This window comes from Ranitomeya variabilis, chromosome 1 (genome assembly GCF_051348905.1).
Source record: "Ranitomeya variabilis isolate aRanVar5 chromosome 1, aRanVar5.hap1, whole genome shotgun sequence".
Lineage (NCBI taxonomy): Eukaryota > Metazoa > Chordata > Amphibia > Anura > Dendrobatidae > Ranitomeya > Ranitomeya variabilis.
In genome coordinates this window covers 844809824-844836348 of record NC_135232.1, presented here as the reverse complement: position 1 = coordinate 844836348, position 26525 = coordinate 844809824, and the positions used below count along the sequence as shown (strand labels likewise).

Genomic DNA, 26525 nt, shown 5'->3' with positions numbered 1-26525 from the left:
CAGAGTGGCATTAACATAATCGATCTAGATTCTTGCATGAGAAAATCTAGGCTCGTGTGACTCCAGCTTGAAAGTGAGATTGGTGCGACTGAGAACATGTCTATTCTGATCCGATTTTGCGGATAAGAATTAGCTATTAAAGTCAATGGGGATCCATGAGACACATATGCAAATCAGGAGGTTTCTGACTGTCTTCTGTTTTGCATCAATGTCTCATACATTTGTTGCTCATTGACAAATTTGAATAAAAACACTGGAAGGTAAAAAGCGGAAGAGACTAGGATGATACATGAGTTAAATAATCAATCTGTTTCTCTTGAATTGTAAGGCTATGTTTCCACAATGAGCTTTTGTTACGTTTTTGACACTGCATATTTTTGCCATGTCAAAAATAAAGCGTCATACAGTTTCAGCAATGTGGATGGGATTTATAGAAATCTGTGGTGCATGTTTCTGATCTGCTGAACGTCAATTTCTCATGTGGGGACACTGAGTTTTCTGTGCAAAAATTTCCCATAGACTTGCATTAGATGCAAAAAATCCGCAGGAAAAAATGTACGCGTTTTTAGTGCATTTCCATGGCAGAAACGCATCAAAAACGCATGTAACCCACAGCTAAGTATATCAATAAAGTTTTGTTAAAGCCAAACACAACACAGGACGTATAAAAAAATCAGCTCAAATTTAAAGCATGACACCAAAAAGAGACAAAACCCGCAGCGTTAAAACGCGATAAAAACACGATACAAAAAAGTGATGAAATAACGCAATAAAAATCCCAAGTAACCTAATTTAAATAACAGCTGCAGAAACGTTGCAGAAATTCTGCAGCCACAAAAACTCAACAAAAGCTCATCGTGGGAACATAGCCTAACAGCAGTCATATGGATGTGTCAATGCAGCCTTATTCTTAGGCCTTCTTTCTCCAGGAAGAATCATATATATATATTTTTTGCATTATTCATTTATGTACAGTTATTAAAAAAATGCTTCTGTTTCTTCCTGTAGACTCACACTATCACTCTGATAACTGATAACCTACAAAAGATTTGCCGACTAGATGGGACGGTGGTAAAGAACTGGATAGATACAAAATCTGGAAATCCAAAGCGGCAGGATGCAAAAAGGTTTTTATTTCATAGTTTTATTATATGGAACATTGTGTCATGTAAGAAAAAAACCCACAAAGTATCCTTAATTTGTAGAGTAAGATGCAGCAGCCTACTACATACCGTCCATTACATAAAATACTCATTCTCCCTTGATTAACTGAGGGAGACATAAAATGATCAATATGGCTTCATATTTAGCAATACTTTAATACAATTGTATCATGTGAATGTCCCTACAAGCCAAGACCATCCAATACAAGGCCTGTGGATTAGCGAAATGTGTGAAAGAAGAAGGATGAAGCAAAAGACCCATGTGCCGTGTGAAAAGACCCATGTGCCGATTCATCATTTTCTAAGTCAATATCCTTTATTATGACTTTAGCTGCGGTTTTGGTGCCAAACTCATCAACATGGTGCACGCAATTCATGTATATGGCGCAAAGTCAAAAATGGGCTTTATTCTGGTCTTGAACTGTTTTGTGACTCTTGGCACCAAAAAGTTGCAAAAATTGCACAAAAATTGGAGTTGCATCAAATTTTGTGACAATTGATGAATAAAACAAACATCTGGAATTGCTAGACTCTTCCAACAAAGGGGAAAAAAACAAACAAATGAGTGCGTATAAAACAGACCGTAACTAGAATAATGAATTGAGAGTAAACAAAAATAACACACAAAACGACAAAAAAAACAAGCGCAAAGGCAATGATGAATCGGGCCTCAGTGGTGTCTGGAGCTACTTGTCTTCCACTGGCACTGGAAACCTGCAGCAACGGGATGGCAAGATGGATTCAATCAAATATCAAGGAATCCTTGAAGGAAAGCATCATATCTTCTGTAGGAAGCTGAAACTTGTCAGTGATAACATGGAAAGAGGGTAGACTAGTCTGGAGACACTAACGTCCTATCGACTAGTCAAAGTCCGCTTTAGCAAAGTAAATGGAGACATTATAAATGCTTTTATACCTTGTTTTCACTCAATAATGTTATACAGGGCTGGTTAGAAAGGAAATTTGCTCATGCATGGATGAAAAAGCAATCCATATGCTTAGATAACTTTTTTTTTCTTTTTCAGGGAAATTCACAAACTTTTTTCATCACCTGCTTGCCTGACTGCAAGTTTTTCAAAGAAGCGGTATGGAAAAAACTGCATTTCTTTCGGTTATTTTTTTTTTGCTACATTAGAAAATTACAGTTTGAAAGTAGTTGTAAGAATTTTTTTATTTTATTTGTGCATGAAAAAATGACAAACAAAGCGCTGTGAGAATACTAATATGTTTTTAGAATAATATGAAGAAACGCACTTATTTTGAACATACTGTTCCAGTGCATATACATTTATAAGTATTCTTCATTAAAGGGAACCTGTCAGCAGGATTGTGCACAGTAACCTACACACAGTGTCAGGTCGGCACCATTATACTGATTGCAATGATACCTTGGTTGAGGAAATTCATCTTGTGGTCGTTGTTTAATCTTTATTTTCAATTTTGAGTTAATGATCTGCTCCTGCTCCTGGGCGGCCTGTGGGGGTCTTCATGTGGTGCTCTGATTGTGTATTCATCTGTATGGCTTCTGACAGGTCTGTGACGGCAGTCACAACCCACGGACAGGCCATGAATCAGTGCAGTCAGACGTTCTGGGGTCAATACCAAAAGATCAAGTAGTAAACCAAGGGAAAATACGAAGTCATAAGTCAGGCGGCGTCTGCAGCAGGGGGAGAAAGGCCTGCCTCCAGGACTGAAGAAAGGTATTTTCTGACAAATTACAAAACGGATTATTTCTGCAGTTACAGCACCCAGAACTAAAAGCCACCTTGTCAGAATGCAGCATTACTGCTGCACAAGGTGGCTCTTTTAGTTAAAAACGCCTGGGGGGGGGGGGGGGCAGGTTCCCTTTAAAGCAAGCTTTTGACTGGCAATGATCTGGGCCAGACAGTTCACCTAAACAGCAGGGCAGTTACCCAGAACATGGATCACCTGTGGAAATCTCTGCACCTCCCAGTCAGATAGGTCAACCGAGCTGTCAATCAAAGCACTGACAGCTCAGCACACCCCAGCACAGAATAAGAATGACAGAGCTGTCCATCACAGAGTCCCAGACACTCTGAGCAGAGGAATCGTGACCTGCCCTCTAGTTTACATGATGAATTATATATATATATATATATATATATATATATATATATATATATATATATATATTTATTTATTTATTTTTATTTTTTTTACTCCAGTAGATGCTACTGCGCAGACATCGGTGGCACCATCTTGGCATTTTTTTCTCTAGCAAAATGGCGCTGCCGGTGCCCGGCTATGTGGATTACGCAGGAAGCATAAATAATCAACATCAATCAGAGCAGGAGGACGACGATCAGAAGCCGAGAGGAGGGATAGACTCCTCAGCAAAGACGCCTATAGGACAGGACCGAAAGGGTTTACATAGAGCACAGGAGAATTTCAAAAGCTTTTTGGGATGTACACAGAGGGAGTCAGGGGATTATATACCCCTTCATAAAATGCAGCACAGGTGCTGAGTAAGGTGATAGTCTTAGTTCACACATGAAAAATCTGGTGACAATCTTCCCTTTAAGGCCTATAGCTATCACTTGTCTGTAAATTAACTTTTCATGCACTCTAATGTTTTGGAGCATTGAAGGTGGGGGTGGGGGGGGGTGTTGCGATCACCTTCCTTACATCTAGCAGATTTTAGAATATAAAAGGCTTGACAGTAACATACATATAAAATAAATAGATATGTCTACAATTATATAACTTATGTTTTCTGCCTTATAGTGATTCTTCATCTGACCCATCTCCTCCAATAGTGGATCTTATTGTTGCAGAACAAATGTTCACAAAACTGTGCCAAAACAAGTGGATTGCTGACATTGTAAGTGATTTTCTGTAGTTGATTTCTTATTCATGCGATGAGCCGAAACCCCCCCTGACATGGTAATTTCATTGTTAATCTACAGTACAACTAGTTGGTCCTTTTGTATTTTAGTTCAGAATATAATGATGTTACTAAGGCCTCTTTCACACTTCCGTCTTTTAGCTCCCGTCGAAATCTGTCGATTTTTGAAAAAACAGGATTTTGCAAATTTTTCTGCAGGATCCTGTTTTTTCCCATAGACTTGTATTAGCGACGGATTGTGACGGATGGCCATCCGTTTCAGCCGTCGTGCACTGGATCTGTCGGAAAATTGCTGTCCGTCGGGCGGAGAAAACGTTCAGAGGAACGTTTTTTCTGCACGTCGGAAAATCGCTCAGCGACGCTCGCTGACCGTCACACACAGGAATCCTGCGACGTATCCCGTTTTTCTATTCTGAGCATGCCCGGAAGGATTTTCTAGCCAGGGGAATCTCTCTCTATATCCAGAAATGTCTTCATTCAAATTCAGGCAGCGCCTAACTCAAGTCATCCGTCAAGAAACTGGATGCGTTACATCCGTTTTCCACTATTTTTAAGACATCCGTCGATATGTCACATTCTGACGGCCGCCTGCCAACGGAAGTATGAAAGAAGCCTAAGAAGTTAAAAAATGTGAATTTCTTTAGTTTTTGTTCTTTTTCTGCCCTTCTTCCAAGAGTCACAACTTTTTCCTATCAACATAGCTTTATTTTCCTCGACTAGTTGTAGTTTTGAAGGACACCATTTACTTTACCACACAGTATACTGAAAAACTGGAGAAATTTCCATGTGGAATGAAAAGGTGAAAAAAAAAAAACCCCTAAACAATGCCACCATTGTTTTTCAAATTTTGTTTTTACGGCGTTTAGTGTTCTGTAAAAGGACCTACCAAAATTATTTTGCGGACCAGTAAGATTACAGCATTAGCAAAGCTAAATAGTTATTTTCTTTTTTACAATTTAGTCATTTTTAAAAATACTAAAAACTTTGTAAAACTAATTAAATTTGGTTTCTGTTGCCATTTCCTGAGACCCATCCATTTTTTTTTTCTATCAATAGAGTTTATCAGGGCTTGTTTTTTTTGGGTGGTGAGCTCTAATTTTTAACAGTACCATCATATTGTTCGATGACATTTTTTTTGGGGGGGATGATCAAACATGGCACTTTTTGCATTGCAGGATAGGCACAGCACTCTGGAAAAAGGTGCTCAAGTTGCTCAAGCAATACCATATGTAGGACTAAATGCATATGGGATGGAAGTTATACCACTGAGGACTAATGGTGCTACTTAGCTCCATTAGTCCTTTGAGGTATACAGTGACATGTAAAAGTTTTGGTTCCCTGGTCAAGTTTACTGTTATTGTGAACAGATAAGCAGGTTAGAGATGAAATCATCTCTAAAAGGTTAAAGATGCCACATTTCCTTTGTATTTCAGGCAAAAATATATATATTTTCTTTTTTTCCTTTTACATGTTAAAAATTAAAAAATGGAAAATGGGTTGCAAAAGTTTGGGTTCCCTGCATGGTAAGCAGGGCTGCCACTAGAAATTTCGGGGCCCCATACTGGCAACATTTTCGGGGCCCCTTTAAGACTCCGCCCAGGCTCCACCCCAGCCCCGCCTCCAACCCTCGAACTGTCCACAGCACCACTGCTGTCTCTTGGAAAAACTCCACTTCTCACCAATCACACATTAACAGTTCCCATCACCAGATCACACACATAGCCAGCAGATTTTGTTTTGGCCAAAAGGTTTTTTTAATGTGACACGATGACAAGGTAGACTCTTTTGGCCGGGCCCTACTCTACTCTAACTTATCAAACATTTGTTAAAATATGCAATACAATTTAGGTATATTTTTATTTATTTTTCAATTTTTCAAATGACCAATAATACCACATACAAGGGACAAATACCACAACACCATGACCAGACACCACATTATCACCACATAGTGACCTATAATACCATCTACAAGGAATAAATACTGCCACACATGTGCAGACCACATATTACCACCACAGTGACCGAACAATATCGCATACAAGGGACAAATACCACCGCAGCATGTACAGACCGCATATTACCACCACATGGTAACCAACTACATACAAGGAACAAATACCAACACAACATGACCAGACCACATATTACCACCACACGGTGACTGAATAATAGCACGTACAAGGAACAAATACCACCACACCATGACCAGACCACATATTACCACCACATAGTGACCAAATAATAGCACATACAAGGAACAAATACCACCACACCATGGCCGGACAACATATTACCACCACATTGTGACTGAATAGTACAATACTGATCGTTAATAAAAAAAAAAATACTATCACCATAAGTGCCATTATACATAGGAGATCTGTACTTATTATGCAGTGTCTGTGTACAGGTAATACAGTGGTCACCGGTGCCATTATACACAGGAGCTCTATATATAGTGTCAGTGTACATGTAATACAGTGATCACTAGTGACATTATACACAGGAGCTCTGTGTATAGTGTCAGTTTACAGGTAATACAGTGATCACCAGTGACATTATACACAGGAGCTCTGTATACAGTATACAGTGTATGGTGTCAGTGTACAGGTAACATACTGATTCACCAGTGACGTCTCTAGCTGAAGTCCTTCATCTTTGCGTTTCTTTTTAATCCAGCACAGATCGCCATCACTTCTTTCAGCCAGGACTCGTCTCTGCATAAAATAACACAGTTATCTAGAGCACCGCTTCCAGAGCACATTCCCCACTTTTTCCCTTTCTTCTACACTACACATCTGAATACAGACATTCACCCACCATTAATATATACTGTAACTGGTTATTATGCAACCCACCATTCCAAATATAAATTATAATACGCCACTGAGCCCCTTCTAGCTATACATAGCCACTTCCCCCATTTAATATATACATTAATTAGCACCTGTACTCTTTCCCCCCAATTTATTTCCAGTCACTTTATCCTCAACGATCCCACTATGTACCTCCTGCTCTAACCCTAACTCCGATTCATTATAGTTACATGCCCCTTCTGCCTCAATTCATTGTCATGTCTTCTCTCTCTCCCACCCCCTATTCATTATCAACTGCTCTTCCCCACCCTGAAAATTCATTTGCTCTCCCTACCTTCAATACACCATTGGCTCTCTCCACCCCCACCTTCAATTCAATTGCTGTCCACCGTCCCTCACACTCACTTGATGTACAATCCCCATTACCCCCACTTCATCATTTGCAGTTTACCTTACTTCATCATTTAGTCCCCTTTCCCCCCTTCACTTCATCTGCAGTCCCCCTTACTTTATCATTTGCAGCCCCCTATCATTTCATCATGTGCAGTACCCCCTCAAACACAATTCATCATCTGCAGTCTCCATCACTCCCACATCATTTGCAGTCCCCATCACTTGCAATCACCATCACCTCATCATTTCCAGTCCCCATCACCCCTGCATCATTTTCAGTCCACATCACCCCCACATCATCATTTGCAGTCCCCATCATCATTTGCAGTCCCCATCACCCCCACATCATCATTTGCAGTCCCCATCACTTGCAATCCCCATCACCTCATCATTTCCAGTCCCCATCACCCCTGCATCATTTTCAGTCCACATCACCCCCACATCATCATTTGCAGTCCCCATCATCATGTGCAGTCCACATCACCCCACATCATCATTTGCAGTCCCCATCACCCCCACATCATCATTTGCAGTCCCCATCACCCCAGCATCATCATTTGCAGTCCACATCACCCCCACATCATTATTTGCAGTCCCTATCACTCCCACATCGTCATTTGCAGTCCTCATCACCCCCACTTCATCATTTGCAGTCCCCTATCATTTCATCATGCGCAGTGCCCCCTCAAACACACTTCATCATCTGCAGCCCCCTATCATTTCATCATGCGCAGTGCCCCCTCAAACACACTTCATCATCTGCAGCCCCCTATCATTTCATCATGCGCAGTGCCCCCTCAAACACACTTCATCATCTGCATCCCCCTATCATTTCATCATGCGCAGTGCCCCCTCAAACACACTTCATCATCTGCAGCTGCAGCCCCCTATCATTTAATCATGCGCAGTGCCCCCTTAAACACACTTCATCATCTGAAGCCCCCTATCATTTCATCATGCGCAGTGCCCCCTCAAACACACTTCATCATCTGCATCCCCCTATCATTTCATCATGCGCAGTGCCCCCTCAAACACCCACCATTAATATATACTGTAACTGGTTATTATGCAACCCACCATTCCAAATATAAATTATAATACGCCACTGAGCCCCTTCTAGCTATACATAGCCACTTCCCCCATTTAATATATACATTAATTAGCACCTGTACTCTTTCCCCCCAATTTATTTCCAGTCACTTTATCCTCAACGATCCCACTATGTACCTCCTGCTCTAACCCTAACTCCGATTCATTATAGTTACATGCCCCTTCTGCCTCAATTCATTGTCATGTCTTCTCTCTCTCCCACCCCCTATTCATTATCAACTGCTCTTCCCCACCCTGAAAATTAATTTGCTCTCCCTACCTTCAATACACCATTGGCTCTCTCCACCCCCACCTTCAATTCAATTGCTGTCCACCGTCCCTCACACTCACTTGATGTACAATCCCCATTACCCCCACTTCATCATTTGCAGTTCACCTTACTTCATCATTTAGTCCCCTTTCCCCCCTTCACTTCATCTGCAGTCCCCCTTACTTTATCATTTGCAGCCCCCTATCATTTCATCATGTGCAGTACCCCCTCAAACACAATTCATCATCTGCAGTCTCCATCACTCCCACATCATTTGCAGTCCCCATCACTTGCAATCCCCATCACCATCACCTCATCATTTCCAGTCCCCATCACCCCTGCATCATTTTCAGTCCACATCACCCCCACATCATCATTTGCAGTCCCCATCATCATTTGCAGTCCCCATCACCCCCACATCATCATTTGCAGTCCCCATCACTTGCAATCCCCATCACCTCATCATTTCCAGTCCCCATCACCCCTGCATCATTTTCAGTCCACATCACCCCCACATCATCATTTGCAGTCCCCATCATCATGTGCAGTCCACATCACCCCACATCATCATTTGCAGTCCCCATCACCCCCACATCATCATTTGCAGTCCCCATCACCCCAGCATCATCATTTGCAGTCCACATCACCCCCACATCATTATTTGCAGTCCCTATCACTCCCACATCATCATTTGCAGTCCTCATCACCCCCACTTCATCATTTGCAGTCCCCTATCATTTCATCATGCGCAGTGCCCCCTCAAACACACTTCATCATCTGCAGCCCCCTATCATTTCATCATGCGCAGTGCCCCCTCAAACACACTTCATCATCTGCAGCCCCCTATCATTTCATCATGCGCAGTGCCCCCTCAAACACACTTCATCATCTGCATCCCCCTATCATTTCATCATGCGCAGTGCCCCCTCAAACACACTTCATCATCTGCAGCTGCAGCCCCCTATCATTTCATCATGCGCAGTGCCCCCTTAAACACACTTCATCATCTGAAGCCCCCTATCATTTCATCATGCGCAGTGCCCCCTCAAACACACTTCATCATCTGCATCCCCCTATCATTTCATCATGCGCAGTGCCCCCTCAAACACACTTCATCATCTGCAGCTGCAGCCCCCTATCATTTCATCATGCGCAGTGCTCCCTTAAACACATTTCATCATTTGCAGCCCCCTATCATTTCATCATGGGCAGTGCCCCCTCAAACACACTTCATCATCTGCAGCCCCCTATCATTTCATCATGCGCAGTGCCCCCTCAAACACACTTCATCATCTGAAGCCCCCTATCATTTCATCATGCGCAGTGCCCCCTCAAACACACTTCATCATCTGCAGCTCCCTATCATTTCATCATGCGCAGTACCCCCTCAAATGTAAGGAGGTTGCTTTCCCTGCTCCTTGCCTGGAACCACTTAGTCAGACAGCTGGGTTGTTGGGGGGAAGACTTTCTGCCCTGGACAGAGGGGACGTGGTGACTGCTGGGAAAAGAGAGGGGAGTGGTCAGAAAAGTGCGGGAGAGAGAGCGCGCCAGAGAGGGGACAGCGTGCCAGAGAGAAAGCAGGCTACAGTGCCGCGCTCCCCATGACAGAGTGCTCCCCGTGAGGGCACTAAGGCTGGAGTGAGAGTGGGGACTTGGAAGCCTCCATAATCTGAGAAGACTCTTCCCCTGACAGTGCAGAGACAGTGACTCAGTGCAGCCCTGGTGACCGCAGTCACAAGCAAAGATCCCTGAGTGTGATAAGTAACTGCCCAGTGTGTGTGTGACAATCGTTATTACAGAGAAGCTGCCAGGCTTACGGAGACTCCTGCAGCAGTGACGGAGAGACTGTTATTTCCTGGTTCCAGATTCACTTTGGGAAGAGCAGGCTGCAGAGACTTAACCCCGGACTTTCCAGGAGACACAGAAAAGACCAGAATCTCAAGCCCTGCTGGTGACTGTATCCACGTTGGAAAAAGGACCCTCCAGTCAGGATCTCCCTGGGCTGATAAGTTACCAGAACACTCGTTAACCCTTTTGATTCCGCTTAATTGTTTACTGTTTACTGTTTGACTCCATTAACCCCCTGTTTACTCCCTGCGAGGAGAATTTTACCCCTGTTAATAAATTCCCCTCAACAGTTGGTCTGTCTGTTCCGTGGTGACATACTCAGTACCTGCATCCTATTACACTTGGCGTAGTCGGCAGGATGTCACACGGTAGCGCAGAAGGGGCAGACCAAGCAGTTGAGAGAGGTCCCAGGTCTAGCATCTCCCTGGGAGCCATGTTAGCTAACCTGCCAAAATTTTCAGGGAGTAATGTCATGTTGTGGGGTTGGACGGAGAGCATCCGAGGGATGATGCGGATGCATCCTATGACACCGGCTCTGCAGGCGGAAATAGCTGTGATGGCCCTAGAGGGGGATGCACGGGACTCTGTTATGCTCAGACCCCCCCAGGCGAGAGATACCCTGGACAAAGTAATATGTATACTTGAGGAGACGCATGGGGACCCCACTGACGTAGGGGAGCTGCGCATGCGACTGTTCCGCCGGGTACAAAGAGAGGGGGAGACCGTGACTCAATATATGAACGCACTGCAAGAGCTTCATACTGCCATTATACGGAAGGACGGCGTAGGTGTGGGGACAGTTGACATTGTGCTGCGAGACCAACTGGTGACAGGCTTGCGAGACGTGTTGATGAAACAGGCCCTGCAAGAGCGCATGCGCGTAAAGCTAGATATGACTTTCTCTGAGGTCGGGAGTGAGGCACGCACGCGCGAGCAAGAGCAAGGGGTGGTAGGGCCAGTGGGAAAGGTATGGAGCAGGGAGGTAACAGCCCCTCAATGGGTAGAAGACTTGAAGAAGGAGGTTAAGCGAGTCCGTGAGGAGGTGGCTGAATATAAGAAGATCCGTGCTGCAGAGTACAGCCCTCCGGTGCGAGAAAGAGAGGCCGCCTGTTATGAGCCTTAGTGGCTGAGGATCACAAATAGACCAGCAAGTGAATAAACTAAGGACGAGCTCTAGGGAGATGGTAACTGGACTGATCGCAAATCTGAACCTATCCAACACAACTAGAGGTAGCCGGTGAACGTGCCTAAAAAATTCCTAGACGTCTCGAGCCAGCCTGAGGAACTAGCTACCCCTAAAGAGAAAGAAAGACCTCGCTTGCCTCCAGAGAAATTATCCCCAAAGATATAGAAGCCCCCAACAAATATTAACGGTGAAGTAAGAAGAAGGCACATACATAGGGATGAAATCAGATTCAGCAAAAGAGGCCCACTAGTACTAGAAAGCAGAAAATAGAGCAGGGGTCTATGCGATCAATAAAAAACCCTTACAAAATATCCATCCTGAGATTTCAAGAACCCACACACCAACTCACAGTGTGTGGGGAGAAACTCAGCCCACTAGAGCAACCAGCAAGCGAGGGTATTACATTTTAGCAAGCTGGACAAGAAAACATGATAAACACTGCTGATCAAAAAATGAGCAAACAAAACTTAGCTTATCCTGGATGGACTGGGAGCAAGGTAGTCAGAAGGAATCTGAGTAGCACTGATTACATCGACAGCCGGCAACAAGTGGAAGTAAAACAGAGCTATATAGGAACCTCCCAGAGGATAACGAACCAGCTGATAGCCAGAGACCAGCAGGATAACAGACAAAGCCACCAGGGGGAGCCCAAAGCAAAAGTCACACCATACCACCAGTGACCACAAGAGGGAGCCTGAAAACAGAGCTCACAACAGCCGCCCTCCAAAGTGAGACTAGTGCCGCTCGGCGAAGAGTACTGCCTAGATGCTACAACTGTGGAGCACCCAGTCAGAATGAAGAGGAGGCAATGTGGACCCTTGATTCCCAGCTGAAGATAAGAAGAATCTGGGAGGAGATTGAGAGTCTGGGGAAAGTGTCATGATCTCAATGGCAAGAGATCATAGCATCAGCATATATAGGAACTAGCTCTTGGAAGATGGAAACTGAGCTGACCATGAACTAAACCTAACGCACAACTAGCAGTGGCCGGGTAGCATGCCTACGTTGATTCTAGATGCCCAGCACCAGCCGGAGGACTAAATAAAGCTAGCAGAGGAAAATATTAGTCCTAGCTCACCTCTAGAGAAATACCCCGAAAGGAGACAGAGGCCCCCCACATGTATTGGCGGTGAATCAAGATGAAATAACAAACGTAGTATGAAAATAGGTTTAGCAAATTTGAGGTCCACTTACTACATAGCAGAAGACAGAAAGGACACTTTCATGGTCAGCTAAAAACCCTATCAAAACACCATCCAGAAATTACTTTAAAACTCTGGCATTAACTCATAACACCAGAGTGGCAATTCCTGTTCACAAGAGCTTTCCAGACACAGTAACGAAACTACAGCTGTGAACTGGAACAAAAATGCAAAAACAAACATGGACAAGAGTCCAACTTATCTAGTAGTTGTCTAGGAGCAGGAACAAGCACAGAGAGGCTTCTGATAACATTGTTGACCGGCAAGCAACTAACAGAGCAGCAAGGTTATATAGCGACTCCCACATCTTGATGGGAACAGGTGAACAGAGAAGATGAAGACACCAGTTCAATTCCACCAGTAGCCACCGGGGGAGCCCAGAATCCAAATTCACAACAGTACCCCCCCCTCAAGGAGGGGGCACCGAACCCTCACCCGAACCACCAGGGCGATCAGGATGGGCCCTATGAAAGGCACGAACCAGATCAGAGGCATGAACATCAGATGCATTCACCCAAGAATTATCCTCCTGGCCGTATCCCTTCCACTTGACCAGATACTGGAGTCTCCGTCTGGAAACACGAGAGTCTAAGATTTTCTCCACAACGTACTCCAACTCACCCTCAACCAACACCGGAGCAGGAGGCTCAACGGAAGGCACAACCGGTACCTCATACCTGCGCAATAATGACCGATGAAAAACGTTATGAATAGAAAAGGATGCAGGGAGGTCCAAACGGAAGGAAACAGGGTTAAGAATCTCCAATATCTTATACGGGCCGATGAACCGAGGCTTAAACTTAGGAGAAGAGACCCTCATAGGGACAAAACGAGAAGACAACCACACCAAGTCCCCAACATGAAGACGAGGACCAACACGACGACGGCGGTTAGCAAAAAGCTGAGTCTTCTCCTGGGACAACCTCAAATTGTCCACCACCTGCCCCCAGATCTGATGCAATCTCTCCACCACAGCATCCACTCCAGGACAATCCGAAGATTCCACATGACCAGAGGAAAATCGAGGATGAAACCCCGAATTACAGAAAAACGGGGACACCAAAGTGGCAGAGCTGGCCCGATTATTGAGAGCGAACTCCGCCAATGGCAAAAAAGCAACCCAATCATCCTGGTCAGCAGACACAAAACACCTCAGATATGTCTCCAGGGTCTGATTAATCCGCTCAGTCTGGCCATTCGTCTGAGGATGGAAAGCGGACGAAAAAGATAAATCTATGCCCATCCTAGCACAGAATGCCCGCCAAAATCTAGACACGAATTGGGTCCCTCTGTCAGAAACGATATTCTCAGGAATACCATGCAAACGAACAACATTTTGAAAAAACAGAGGAACCAACTCGGAAGAAGAAGGCAACTTGGGCAGAGGAACCAAATGGACCATCTTAGAGAAACGGTCACACACCACCCAGATGACAGACATCTTCTGAGAAACAGGCAGATCTGAAATAAAATCCATCGAGATGTGCGTCCAAGGCCTCTTAGGAATAGGCAAGGGCAACAACAATCCACTAGCCCGAGAACAACAAGGCTTGGCCCGAGCACAAACGTCACAAGACTGCACAAAGCCTCGCACATCTCGTGACAGGGAAGGCCACCAGAAGGACCTTGCCACCAAATCCCTGGTACCAAAAATGCCAGGATGACCTGCCAACGCAGAAGAATGAACCTCAGAGATGACTCTACTGGTCCAATCATCAGGAACAAACAGTTTATCAGGTGGGCAACGATCAGGTCTATCCGCCTGAAACTCCTGCAAGGCCCGCCGCAGGTCTGGAGAAACGGCTGACAATACCACTCCATCCTTAAGGATACCTGTGGGCTCAGAGTTACCAGGCGAGTCAGGCTCAAAACTCCTAGAAAGGGCATCCGCCTTAACATTCTTAGAACCCGGTAGGTATGACACCACAAAATTAAACCGAGAGAAAAATAATGACCAGCGCGCCTGTCTAGGATTCAGGCGCCGGGCAGTCTCAAGATAAACCAAATTTTTGTGGTCAGTCAATACCACCACCTGATGTCTGGCCCCCTCAAGCCAATGGCGCCACTCCTCAAAAGCCCACTTCATGGCCAAAAGCTCCCGATTCCCAACATCATAATTCCGCTCAGCGGGCGAAAATTTACGGGAAAAGAAGGCACAAGGCCTCATCACGGAGCAGTCAGAACTTTTCTGCGACAACACTGCCCCAGCTCCGATCTCAGAAGCGTCGACCTCAACCTGAAAAGGTAGAGCAACATCAGGCTGACGCAACACAGGGGCAGAGGAAAAACGGCGCTTAAGCTCCCGAAAGGCCTCCACAGCATCAGGGGACCAATCAGCAACATCAGCACCCTTCTTAGTCAAATCGGTCAATGGCTTAGCAATATCCGAAAAACCAGCAATAAATCGACGATAAAAGTTAGCAAAGCCCAAAAATTTCTGAAGACTCTTAAGAGAAGAGGGCTGCGTCCAATCACAAATAGCTTGAACCTTGACAGGATCCATTTCAATGGAAGAGGGGGAAAAAATATATCCCAAAAAGGAAATCCTCTGTACCCCAAAAACACACTTAGAACCCTTCACACACAAAGAATTAGACCGCAAAACCTGAAAAACCCTCCTGACTTGCTGGACATGAGAGTCCCAGTCATCCGAAAAAATCAGAATATCATCCAGATACACAATCATAAATTTATCCAAATAATTGCGAAAAATATCATGCATAAAGGACTGGAAAACTGACGGAGCATTTGAAAGACCAAAAGGCATCACTAAATACTCAAAGTGGCCCTCGGGCGTATTAAATGCGGTTTTCCACTCATCCCCCTGCCTGATTCGCACCAAATTATACGCCCCACGAAGGTCAATCTTAGAGAACCACTTGGCCCCCTTTATGCGAGCAAACAAATCAGTCAGCAACGGCAATGGGTATTGATATTTAACCGTGATTTTATTCAAAAGCCGATAATCAATACATGGTCTCAAAGAGCCGTCTTTTTTTGACACGAAGAAAAAAACGGCTCCTAAGGGAGATGACGATGGACGAATATGTCCCTTTTCCAAGGACTCCTTTATATATTCACGCATAGCAGCATGTTCAGGCACAGACAGATTAAATAAACGACCCTTTGGGTATTTACTACCCGGGATTAAATCTATGGCACAATCGCACTCTCGGTGCGGAGGTAACGAATCAAGCTTGGATTCTTCAAAGACGTCACGATAGTCAGACAGGAACTCAGGAATTTCAGAGGGAATAGATGATGAAATGGAAACCACAGGTACATCCCCATGAGCCCCCTTACATCCCCAGCTCAACACAGACATAGCTTTCCAGTCGAGGACTGGGTTGTGAGATTGCAGCCAAGGCAATCCTAGCACCAAATCATCATGTAGATTATACAGCACCAGAAAGCGAATAATCTCCTGGTGATCCGGGTTAATACGCATAGTTACTTGTGTCCAGTATTGTGGTTTATTATTAGCCAATGGGGTGGAGTCAATCCCCTTCAGAGGAATAGGAGTCTCCAAAGGCTCTAAATCATACCCACAGCGTTTGGCAAAGGACCAATCCATAAGACTCAAAGCGGCGCCAGAGTCGACATAGGCGTCCGTGGTAATAGATGACAAAGAGCAAATCAGGGTCACAGATAGAATAAACTTAGACGGTAAGGTGCAAATGGAAACAGATTTACCAAGCTTTTTAGTGCGCTTAGAGCATGCTGATATAACATGAGTAGAATCACCACAATAGAAACACAACCCATTTTTCCGTCTAAAATTCTGCCGCTCGCTTCGGGACAGAATTCTATCACACTGCATACTCTCTGGCGATTTCTCAGTGGACACCGCCAGATGGTGCACTGGTTTGCGCTCCCGCAAACGGCTATCGACCTGAATAGCCATTGTCATGGACTCATTCAGACCCGCAGGCACAGGGAACCCCACCATAACATCCTTAATGGCATCAGAGAGACCCTCTCTGAAAGTCGCCGCCAGGGCGCACTCATTCCACTGAGTAAGCACAGACCATTTACGGAATCTTTGGCAGTAAATTTCCGCTTCATCTTGCCCCTGAGACAAGGACATCAAAGTTTTTTCTGCCTGAAGCTCCAAATGAGGTTCGTCATAAAGCAACCCCAAGGCCAGAAAAAACGCATCCACATTGAGCAACGCAGGATCCCCTGGTGTCAATGAAAAAGCCCAGTCTTGAGGGTCGCCCCGGAGCAAGGAAATCACAATCCTGACCTGCTGTGCAGGATCTCCGGCAGAGCGAGATTTCAGGGACAAAAATAATTTGCAATTATTTCGAAAATTCTGAAACCCAGATCTATTCCCCGAGAAAAATTCCGGCAAAGGAATTCTCGGCTCAGATACAGGTGCATGACAAACAAAATCTTGCAAATTTTGTACCTTCGTGGCGAGATTATTCAAACCTGCAGTTACACTCTGAAGATCCATTGCAAACAGGTGAACACAGAGCCATTCAAAGGAGAGAAAAAAAAAAAAAAAAAATTTTCAGCAGACTACTTATTTCTCTCCTTTCTCAGCCAAGGATTTTAACCCTTTAGTGGCCGGTCAAACTGTCATGATCTCAATGGCAAGAGATCATAGCATCAGCATATATAGGAACTAGCTCTTGGAAGATGGAAACTGAGCTGACCATGAACTAAACCTAACGCACAACTAGCAGTGGCCGGGTAGCATGCCTACGTTGATTCTAGATGCCCAGCACCAGCCGGAGGACTAAATAAAGCTAGCAGAGGAAAATATTAGTCCTAGCTCACCTCTAGAGAAATACCCCGAAAGGAGACAGAGGCCCCCCACATGTATTGGCGGTGAATCAAGATGAAATAACAAACGTAGTATGAAAATAGGTTTAGCAAATTTGAGGTCCACTTACTACATAGCAGAAGACAGAAAGGACACTTTCATGGTCAGCTAAAAACCCTATCAAAACACCATCCAGAAATTACTTTAAAACTCTGGCATTAACTCATAACACCAGAGTGGCAATTCCTGTTCACAAGAGCTTTCCAGACACAGTAACGAAACTACAGCTGTGAACTGGAACAAAAATGCAAAAACAAACATGGACAAGAGTCCAACTTATCTAGTAGTTGTCTAGGAGCAGGAACAAGCACAGAGAGGCTTCTGATAACATTGTTGACCGGCAAGCAACTAACAGAGCAGCAAGGTTATATAGCGACTCCCACATCTTGATGGGAACAGGTGAACAGAGAAGATGAAGACACCAGTTCAATTCCACCAGTAGCCACCGGGGGAGCCCAGAATCCAAATTCACAACAGGAAAGCCCTTACTGCCGTTTTGGGGACCAGCGGCATACCCCGAGGTAACGTGCGGGAGCCGCCAGAAAGAGTTAGAGGAGAGGTGCGCAGCATGAAGAAGGCTTCGGTGGTGGCTCCAGAGTGTAACTCTGTATCCTGGGGTGAAGAGCAACCGCAGATGAGAGGTATTCCCCGCCGAGGTCAACGATCCAGACTGAAGCGCCCTCCAGACAGACGCAGACGTGAGTGCTGGACGTGCAGAAAGGTGGGACACATGTCCAGAAATTGCCCTACCCGAGAAGAGCGGTGGCAGAGATCTGCTCACCCCTCTGAGGGTCCTGCAAACTGGAGGGAACGTCGCCCCTGGAGGCAATGGTACGGCAGGAAGAGAAGAGTTCCACCTAAGGCAAGACAGTACCACGATGTCGGACGCCAAGGAGAGATGGAGAAGGTGTCAAGCATCTCTGGTGAAATTACTGCGCTGTCCCAACGCGTAAAGGCGAGCCTAGTGGATCTACAGCCTGGGTCTGAAGGTTTTATTGGTGAGACTCAGCCCGGAGGAAAGAAAGTGACGTTCGCTCGAGAAGACCACCGAAGTGCTTTACTACCTTGCCCAGCACGAGTTCCCGAAGAAGGAGAGAAAGTGCCAAGTGTTCCTGCGACACTCGTTTTCAAGGTCCGAGCTGATGAGAAGGAGGAACCACTGATGTCGTCCCCTGATGTGAAGAGTGTGTTGGCTGTCAGCTCACCAGTTCCTGTTCGGACAGGGGAAATGGAGCAGCTGTGTGAGACAGGGCGTGTGGCTGAGAAGCCCTGGGAAATGATGCCCGCAGAGCCCGGCGCAGATGACAAAGAGTCCGGCCTGCATGGTCTTAATTCATCTGACTCAAGCTGTGACGAGAATGCTCCTGTCAAAGAGAGGGGGAGCTATGGAGAAGAATTGCTTAAACTAAGCCCCCAAACTGAGGAGCCCGAACAAGAAGTCCCTAAAGTTTCCGATAACAACAAGGAGGAGGAAGAGTCATCTACGCAGACATCTGCTAGCGGCAAAGCTAAGAAGAAGAAGAAAAAGAAGAAGACAGCAGTTGTTGATGAAGCAGAGAAAGCATATCTCAACCTGACTGATGAGCAGCTCCTAAACCATTTAGTCTGGGAGTATGTACAAGAAGAAAGGCAGAAGGATATGCGAGAATCGCAGGTATCTGACTCCCCTCCAAAGAACAAAGAGAAGCACGAAGAGTCCTCGCCCGTGGAATGGCGAGCTTTAAGAGAGGGGGAATGTAAGGAGGTTGCTTTCCCTGCTCCTTGCCTGGAACCAATTAGTCAGACAGCTGGGTTGTTGGGGGGAAGACTTTCTGCCCTGGACAGAGGGGATGTGGTGACTGCTGGGAAAAGAGAGGGGAGTGGTCAGAAAAGTGCGGGAGAGAGAGCGCGCCAGAGAGGGGACAGCATGCCAGAGAGAAAGCAGGCTGCAGTGCCGCGCTCCCCATGACAGAGTGCTCCCCGTGAGGGCACTAAGGCTGGAGTGAGAGTGGGGACTTGGAAGCCTCCATAATCTGAGAAGACTCTTCCCCTGACAGTGCAGAGACAGTGACTCAGTGCAGCCCTGGTGACCGCAGTCACAAGCAAAGATCCCTGAGTGTGATAAGTAACTGCCCAGTGTGTGTGTGACAATCGTTATTACAGAGAAGCTGCCAGGCTTACGGAGACTCCTGCAGCAGTGACGGAGAGACTGTTATTTCCTGGTTCCAGTTTCACTTTGGGAAGAGCAGGCTGCAGAGACTTAACCCCGGACTTTCCAGGAGACACAGAAAAGACCAGAGTCTCAAGCCCTGCTGGTGACTGTATCCACGTTGGAAAAAGGACCCTCCAGTCAGGATCTCCCTGGGCTGATAAGTTACCAGAACACTCGTTAACCCTTTTGATTCTGCTTAATTGTTTACTGTTTGACTCCATTAACCCCCTGTTTACTCCCTGCGAGGAGAATTTTACCCCTGTTAATAAATTCCCCTCAACAGTTGGTCTGTCTGTTCCGTGGTGACATACTCAGTACCTGCATCCTATTACACAAACACACTTCATCATCTGCAGCCCCCTATCATTTCATCATGCGCAGTGCCCCCTCAAACACACTTCATCATCTGCAGTCTCACTCCCCTCACCTCACCCATTTGAAAAAACAAAAATAAATTTTTTTTTTATACTTACCTCAGTCGTTCCGGGGCGTCTAGTGTTTCCAGCAGTGAAGCAGCAGCTAGAATGTATGGGCTGCTGAGAGGACCTGACAGGAGCCCATGCATTCTAGCACATTCACTACTGAGATTGCTAGAATGGATGGGCTGTAGTCAGGACCTGCAGGGAGCCCATTCATTCTAGCTACAGCCGAGCAGGAGCTGTGCAGCCGACTAGACGGCCATGCACAGCTCCAAAATGGCTCCCGGGCCCCAGCGCCGACGTGTGCGCGGCACTGCACAGTATTTTACTGCATGATGGGGCCCGATCAGTAGAAGCACAACAGTTGGGCCCCGGATCTGCGGGCCCCTCTGTGTACTGCTGCTGACTGGGCCCCATACAGCAGTAACGGCTGTAATGCCCTGATGGCGGCCCTGATGGTAAGTATCTAGTGGCACCCCCTTTTGCAAGTATCACAGCTTGTAAATGCTTTTTGTAGTCTTTCAATTCTTGTTTGAGGGATTTTCATCCATTTTACCTTGGAACATTCTGACAGTTCTGTGAGATTCCTGGGTCTTCTTGCATTCACTGCTATTTTGGGGTCTAGCCACAGATTTTCAAAGATGTTCAGATCAGGGGACCATGAGGGCCATTGTAAAACATTCAGCATTTGCCTTTTGAGGTAGTCTATTGTGGATTTTGACATGTGTTTAGGATAATTATCTATTTTTGTAGATTCCATCCTCTTGTCAATTTCAGCTTTTTTACAGTTGGTGTTATGTTTGCATCAAGAATTTTTTTGAAACTTCATTGAATCCATTCTTTTCTCTAGCTGTGAAATGTTCCACATGCCATTGACTGCAACACAACCCCAAAGCATAATTGATCCACCCCCATGCATAATGGTTGGCGAGATGTTCTTTTCCTGAAATGCTGTGCCCTTTTTTCTCCACCCATACGTTTGATCAATGTATCTAAAGAGTTCTATTTTAACCTCAGCGGTCGACAGAACTTGTTTCCAAAATGCATCAGGCTTGTTTAGATGTTCTTTTGCATACTTCTGACTCTAAATTTTAGGGCTTGTTTCCATTTGCGAGAAACACGTCCGTGTCTCGCATGTGGAAACCAAGCTCTGGCGCCGGCACTCAAGAGCGGAGCGTGCGGCTCCATGTGTTGCTATGCGGCCGCATGCTCCGCTCCCAAGTGCCAGCACCAGAGCTTGGTTTCCACATGCGAGACACGGACGTGTTTCTCGCAAGTGGAAACAAGCCCTTATGGTGAGGACACAGGAGAGGTTTTCTTCTGATGACTCTTCCATGACGGCCATATTTGTGCAGGTGTCTCTGAACAATAGAACAATGTACCACAACTCCAGAGTGTGCTAAATCTTTCTGAAAGTGTTTTGCAGTCCCGTAGGGCTCTGATTTGCCTGACGAGCAGCTCTCACTGAAATTTTACTCTATCTTCGAGACCTTATCTTGACCTCCACTGTACCTGTTAACTGCTATTTCTTAATTACAGTTTGAACTAAGGAAAGGGCAACTTGAAGATGCTTTGCTTTCTTCTTATATTATTCTCTTTCTTTGTGGGCTTGCACCATTTTTCATTTTCAGAGTGCTAGGAAACTGCTTAGAAGAACCTATGGCTACTGTTTTTTGGCACAAGCTTACAGGAAACTGGGTTTTTATAAAGCTGGGAAAATTGCATCACCCTACCTTTCATAACTATAATAGTTAATAAGCCATAACCCTAATAGGCTAATTAAGGTCTGAAAACGCAAATCTCCAAGGGTGCCAAAACTTTTGCATCAGCCCATTTTCCTTTTTGATATTTCTAAAATATAAAAATGACAAAAAAATATAAAAAATGACAATTTTTTTTTCTTCTAAAATATGAAGGAATTGTGTCATCTTTAACTTTAGACATTTTAGAGATCATTTCATCTTCGACTTGCTTAACTGTTAATAACAACAGAAATTTTGACCAGTGGTGCCCAAACTTTTACATGTCACTGTACCTGCTGTCACACATGTGCACACGTGGGATAGCATGTATACTTCAAAGGAAACAGATAAGCACCAATCTATCTGGAATCTGATGTCTGATGACAGTCATGTGTAATGAACAAAATGTCACATGTTTTATCCTGGGATTGTGCAACTATGAACGCATTCAATTTACAAATGATAATTGATCAAAGAGTTCTTTCTATAATATTGAAGTTCCATTTTTTATTTATTACCGCTTTTTACATACCGGGTATGTGCTAAATACTTTTATATTTTGATAGATTGGAGTTTTACAGGAGCTAAGACATTTAGGCTTTATAGGACCAATATGATGGTGGAAATGGGAGGCTTTCAGTAGGCCCCATCACAACACCCCACGATGCAAGCGCATCTGAACGGAAGCCCACACCAGTTAAAACAACAAAGATTTACACTGGCATCCAAGAACTTAAACAGAGAAGATAATCCATATATTGGGGTAAATGCTGTTATAACACAGCCCTGTATGGAGCAGGCTCAGCCCTGTATGGAGCAGGCTCAGCCCCTGAGCCAGCTCCATGCACCTGATGTGTGATTTACATGCACATCAAATGTCAAGAAAAGGATAATATTGAGAAAAAGCGGTTTTAGAATTTATTGAATAATTTTCATTCTGCAAATCTGTGGAGTTTTGAAATCACAGTGTTATGCTAGTCCAGATAAGAATCTTAGTGTAGAAACACAAATTCTATAAGGTTGAACTATTATAACTTGTTTTTCTTGCTTCCTTATAGATATATTCAAGTTTGAGAAATGAACTGATTCCAGCAACTGAGAATCTTCCAAATCTCTTTGAGGCACTGTCCATCTTTCTTATAATCCCAGCATTCCCTATAATGCACGATCCTGACATATGCTTGCCATTGGCAGCTCCTTTTGCCCAGGCCATCAACAATCTCAGCTCAAATGCTTTAAAAATGTTGGGTATGTTCTTGCTTTTACACTTCTCAGGACATGTTAGTATTATAATTGTATGTTATTCCTGAGTTTTATAATGATGGCTCCCACTTGGGGTTTAAAGATATCGAAGATGTGGAATCTCTTCTTGGACTTCTCAATATAAGAGATTGGTGTTCCTTCTTTGATAGACTCATCCATGGTTTACATTGTTATCCATTAATTTTGTTCCCATCCAATCAGGTGATATTGCTGGAAACCTGTAATTCGATTCATACAACTAAAAGTATGGGGAACATGAATCAGAACCTGGCTGCACTATTGTCAGAGAAAATGTAGCTTGAGGAGTCCACCAATGACTGTATGAAGAGAGAAGACTTGTCCTACCTGCTCCCGGCCCTCCTCTCCCCTCACCTCTGTAGCTGACTAACCGGTCTCTATCGTGTGTGTATTTAGCTGGGAAAATATCTGAGAGCATTTCAGAGAAAAATAAACCTGGCTGCAATCGTGTAGCATGGTTCTGGTTCATGAATCTAGTGACATGTTCCCTTTAAGACAACCACTTTAAAGGCGACCATTTATCATTTTTCTTTTTGCTTAAAGGGGTTGTCCCACAAACAAAGTACATTTTAATTAATAGATCTTGAAATAAAAATAGGTTCCACAATTGGATGTGTTTAAATAAAACATTCCTGTTGTGAGATAATCTTATAAATGTGCCCCTGCTGTGTACTGTGTAATGTCTGTGTCTGACCATACAGGAACATGGTCTGACCATACCACAGCTCCTGGGCATGGGAGGACGCAAAGAATATACAGACAGGACAGCAGGGGATCGCAGCTGATTTTTTTAATTTTTTATTTTGTGAGGCAAAACATTTCACTTCCTGTTTTTAAGCAATGTTTTACCTCAAAGAATCAGCTGTGATCTGGTGCTGTAATATCTGTATAGTATTTTGCTTCCTCCCCTGCCCAGGAGCTGTGGTATGATCAGACCATGTTCCTGTACGGTCAGACACAGCCATTACACAGTACATAGCAGGGGCATTTTTCGTTTATTACATCCAATTGTGGAAATTTTAATTATTCAAAGACCTATTGATTAAAATGTTGATCAAAATTAGCTTTGTTCTTGGTAAAACCCCTTTAAGCGCATCTGAAATGGAACATTAGACAAATACAGTTGATTCAAATTTTTCATACATTTTGCATCTACAGCTTCTATGAAGATCTATGATTCTTCAGAAACTCTGTAGCTCGATCCTGTGGTCATTGTCTTTTCCTTCTGTCTCCTACATCTTACCAACCTACTAAATGTTTGCTAACAAAGGGCAGGGGCCGATGGAAGTGAGTATGGCCATAGGATCAGAATATAGGGTTTGTTTATAGTCCGCTAGTATGGAGACGCATGGATCTTCATTGAAGCAGTAGTCTCAAAATAGTTGGAAATTTTTACTCATGACCCATTGCAAAGTTAATGTGCCTTTTATGTTACTGTACATACTGAAGCCGGGAAGTGTACACCCAGCTACAGAGGCGCAGCGAGGCTGCCAAAATGAGCGATTTATTGCAAAGCTGTGCCTTACTAAAGATACGTTCACTGAAGTTGCAAAAAATGTTGACAGAAGCTAAAGAGGCAGAATCATTTGATGCCCAACCAATTCAATAAACTTTTGTAAAGCCTCTGAAAGAAATGAAACTACCTAAAAGGAAAATTGCCTTTGTTGCTCAAAGTAACCAATCACAGCGCAGCTATTATGTCAAATTCTGCCTTTGTAATAAGAAAGCTGTGTTGTGATTGGCTTTTCAGGGCAACAAATACTTGTTTTTTTCCCTTTAGACTTTTTTTCTATAAATCTGCCCCATAAAGTTTAATGAATCACATATTTTCTTTTATATTGTAGGCAGTATATTGTGGTGTATATAGTTTTCTTTAAGTGTACTTTTATATACAGCTCTGGCAAAAATTAAGAGACCATTGCAAAATTTTAAGTTTGTCTGATTTTTCTCTTTATAGGTATATTTTTGAGTAATATGTAAATTGTTCTTTTATTCTATAAACTACTGACAACATGTCTCTTAAGTTCCAAGCAATACATTTTGTATTTATTTTCTGAAAATGTGAAATGGTAAAATAATTAAAAAAATGCATTGCTTGCAGACCTCAAATAATGCAAAAAAACAAGCTCATAATCCTTTAGAAACAACAGTACTAATGTTTTAACTCAGGAAGAGTTCAGAAATCAATATTTTGTGGAATAACCATGATTTTTAATCACAGTTTTCATGCATCTTGGCATGCTTTCCACCAGTCTTTCACGGTTCTTTTGCGTGACCTTATGCCACTCCTAGTACAAAAGTGTAAGCAGTTCTTCTTTGTTTTATGGCTTGTGACTATCCATCTTCCTCTTGATGACATCCCAGAGGTTTTCAATGGGGTTCAGGTCTGTAGATTGGGCTGACCATGACAAGGTTTTGATGTGGTGGTCCTTCATCCACACATTGATTGACCTAGCTGTGTGGCATGGCGCATTGTCCTGCTGGAAAGAACAGTCCTCAGAGTTGGGGAACATTGCCTGAGCAGAAGGAATCAACTGTTTTCCAGGATAACCTTGTATGCGGCTTGATTCATTCGTCCTTCAAAGATTAACCTGTCCAATTCCAGCCTTGATGAAGCATCCCCAGATCATGACTGATCCTCCATCAAATTTCACAGTGGGTACAAAACACTGTGGCTTGTACGCCTCTCTAGGTCTCCATCTAACCATTAGACGACCAGGTGTTAGGCAAAGCTGAAAATTAGACTCATCAGAGAAGATTACCTTACTCCAGTCCTCTATGGTCCAATCCTTATGGTCTTTGGCAAACTTCAGCCTGGCTCACCTCTGCTTCTCATTGATGAAAGGCTTTATTCTAGCTTTATATGACTTGAGTCCTGCTTCTAGGAGCCTGTTACGAACTGTTCTTGCTGTGCACTTCACCCCAGCTGCCATTTGCCATTCCTTTTGTAGGTCACTTGATGTCATCCTTCGGTTGCTGAGTGACATTCGAATAAGATGACGGTCATCCCGGTCAGTGGAGAGTCGTTTTTGCCCTCTGCGGGTCTGTAGCTTTGTTGTCCCCAATGTCTGCTGCTTGACCTTGTTGTAATGGACTGCCATCTTTGAAGTTTTAAGGATGGAGGAAACATGATGCTCACTGTGTCCATCTGCTAGTAAAACCAGAATTGAGCCCTCCTTTTCCTCACTCATCAAGACTTTTCTTTTCAACTCCTTTGGCATGGT

The 26525-nt window shown here is 44.3% G+C and overlaps 1 protein-coding gene across 1 annotated transcript in view; it reads left to right on the top strand.

The window, feature by feature from the left end:
- The window catches only part of HERC6 (HECT and RLD domain containing E3 ubiquitin protein ligase family member 6), a 118825-nt gene that overhangs the window by 33051 nt on the left and 59249 nt on the right, over positions 1–26525 (top strand). Inside the window, exons 9-12 of the mRNA XM_077276388.1 lie at positions 1009–1127; positions 2189–2248; positions 3909–4005; positions 23079–23268. Of these exons, the coding sequence (XP_077132503.1) occupies positions 1009–1127; positions 2189–2248; positions 3909–4005; positions 23079–23268 (466 nt within the window). The remainder of the gene's footprint in view (positions 1–1008; positions 1128–2188; positions 2249–3908; positions 4006–23078; positions 23269–26525) is intronic.